This window comes from Pteropus alecto, unplaced genomic scaffold (assembly GCF_000325575.1).
Source record: "Pteropus alecto unplaced genomic scaffold, ASM32557v1 scaffold276, whole genome shotgun sequence".
In the NCBI taxonomy this organism is placed as follows: Eukaryota; Metazoa; Chordata; class Mammalia; order Chiroptera; family Pteropodidae; genus Pteropus; species Pteropus alecto.
In genome coordinates, this window is record NW_006438074.1 from 7,053,385 (window position 1) to 7,054,249 (window position 865).

The window sequence follows — 865 nt, forward strand, 5'->3', positions numbered from 1 at the left end:
GTTGCTCTTGAGCCCACATCAGACTTCTGTGGCTCTAGGGTGCAGGTTCCAGCAGGGTGACTCAGACTCTGAGTTTTGTCTGTCTGCTAAGGGAACTGACTCTGGCCATAGGCTGATGCTGGGGGCTTCCAGCCTGTACCTCCTGTCTCCTGCAGAAAAGAGGAAAAATCTGCCTTCGTGACTACAGGTAGACTGTGATGAACTCCGGGGATGTCCTGCTGTTGACCCATAAGTAATGAACTGATTTCATGTCTAGTTTCAAAACGTGAAAGCTATCCTCAGGACCTGCTTCTTTTTCCTCCTTGGTCCAATCCATCTGAGGATGAACCTCTCTCTCTCCCTTTCTCTAACTGCGCTCTTGAATATGGTAGCCACTGGCCACATTTAAATATGCAAATTTAAGTTGACTAAAATTAAATACAACTAAAAATTTAGTTCCTCAGTTGCATTAGCTCCACTTTAATAGCCACATGTGGTTTGTGGCTACCACGTTGGACAGCACAGATGGAGATCACGTCAATCACTGCAGCAAGTTCCGTTGGACTGTGCGGCTTCGTAGCACTGCAGAGTCCCTAGGACTATATTCTCTTTGGGTCCTGCGGTATCCTATTACCTTGCTGTATGAACAGTGTCAGCTTGCTTGTAGTCTTGACCCTAGAGTGCAAGCTCATTGGAGGCAGGGCTGTGTTGGTTGTGCCTCCTGTGGTGCTGGGCTCATCATTGTGCTCACTTGTTGAGTATAAAAGTAGATGAATGGGTAGCTGAATAAGCAGTTTCTGCTTCCCGTGCCTCCTGCGGTGCTGGGCTCATCATTGTGCTCACTTGTTGAATATAAAAGTAGATGAATGGGTAGCTGAATAAGCAG

At 47.1% G+C, this 865-nt stretch overlaps 1 protein-coding gene across 1 annotated transcript in view; it reads left to right on the forward strand.

Moving 5' to 3' along the window:
- Window positions 1-470: 470 nt before the first annotated feature.
- SMOC1 (SPARC related modular calcium binding 1) overlaps window positions 471-865 on the forward strand; it is a 77,486-nt gene continuing 77,091 nt past the window's right edge. The window contains exon 1 of the mRNA XM_025049101.1: window positions 471-545. Within this exon, the coding sequence (XP_024904869.1) occupies window positions 471-545 (75 nt within the window). The remainder of the gene's footprint in view (window positions 546-865) is intronic.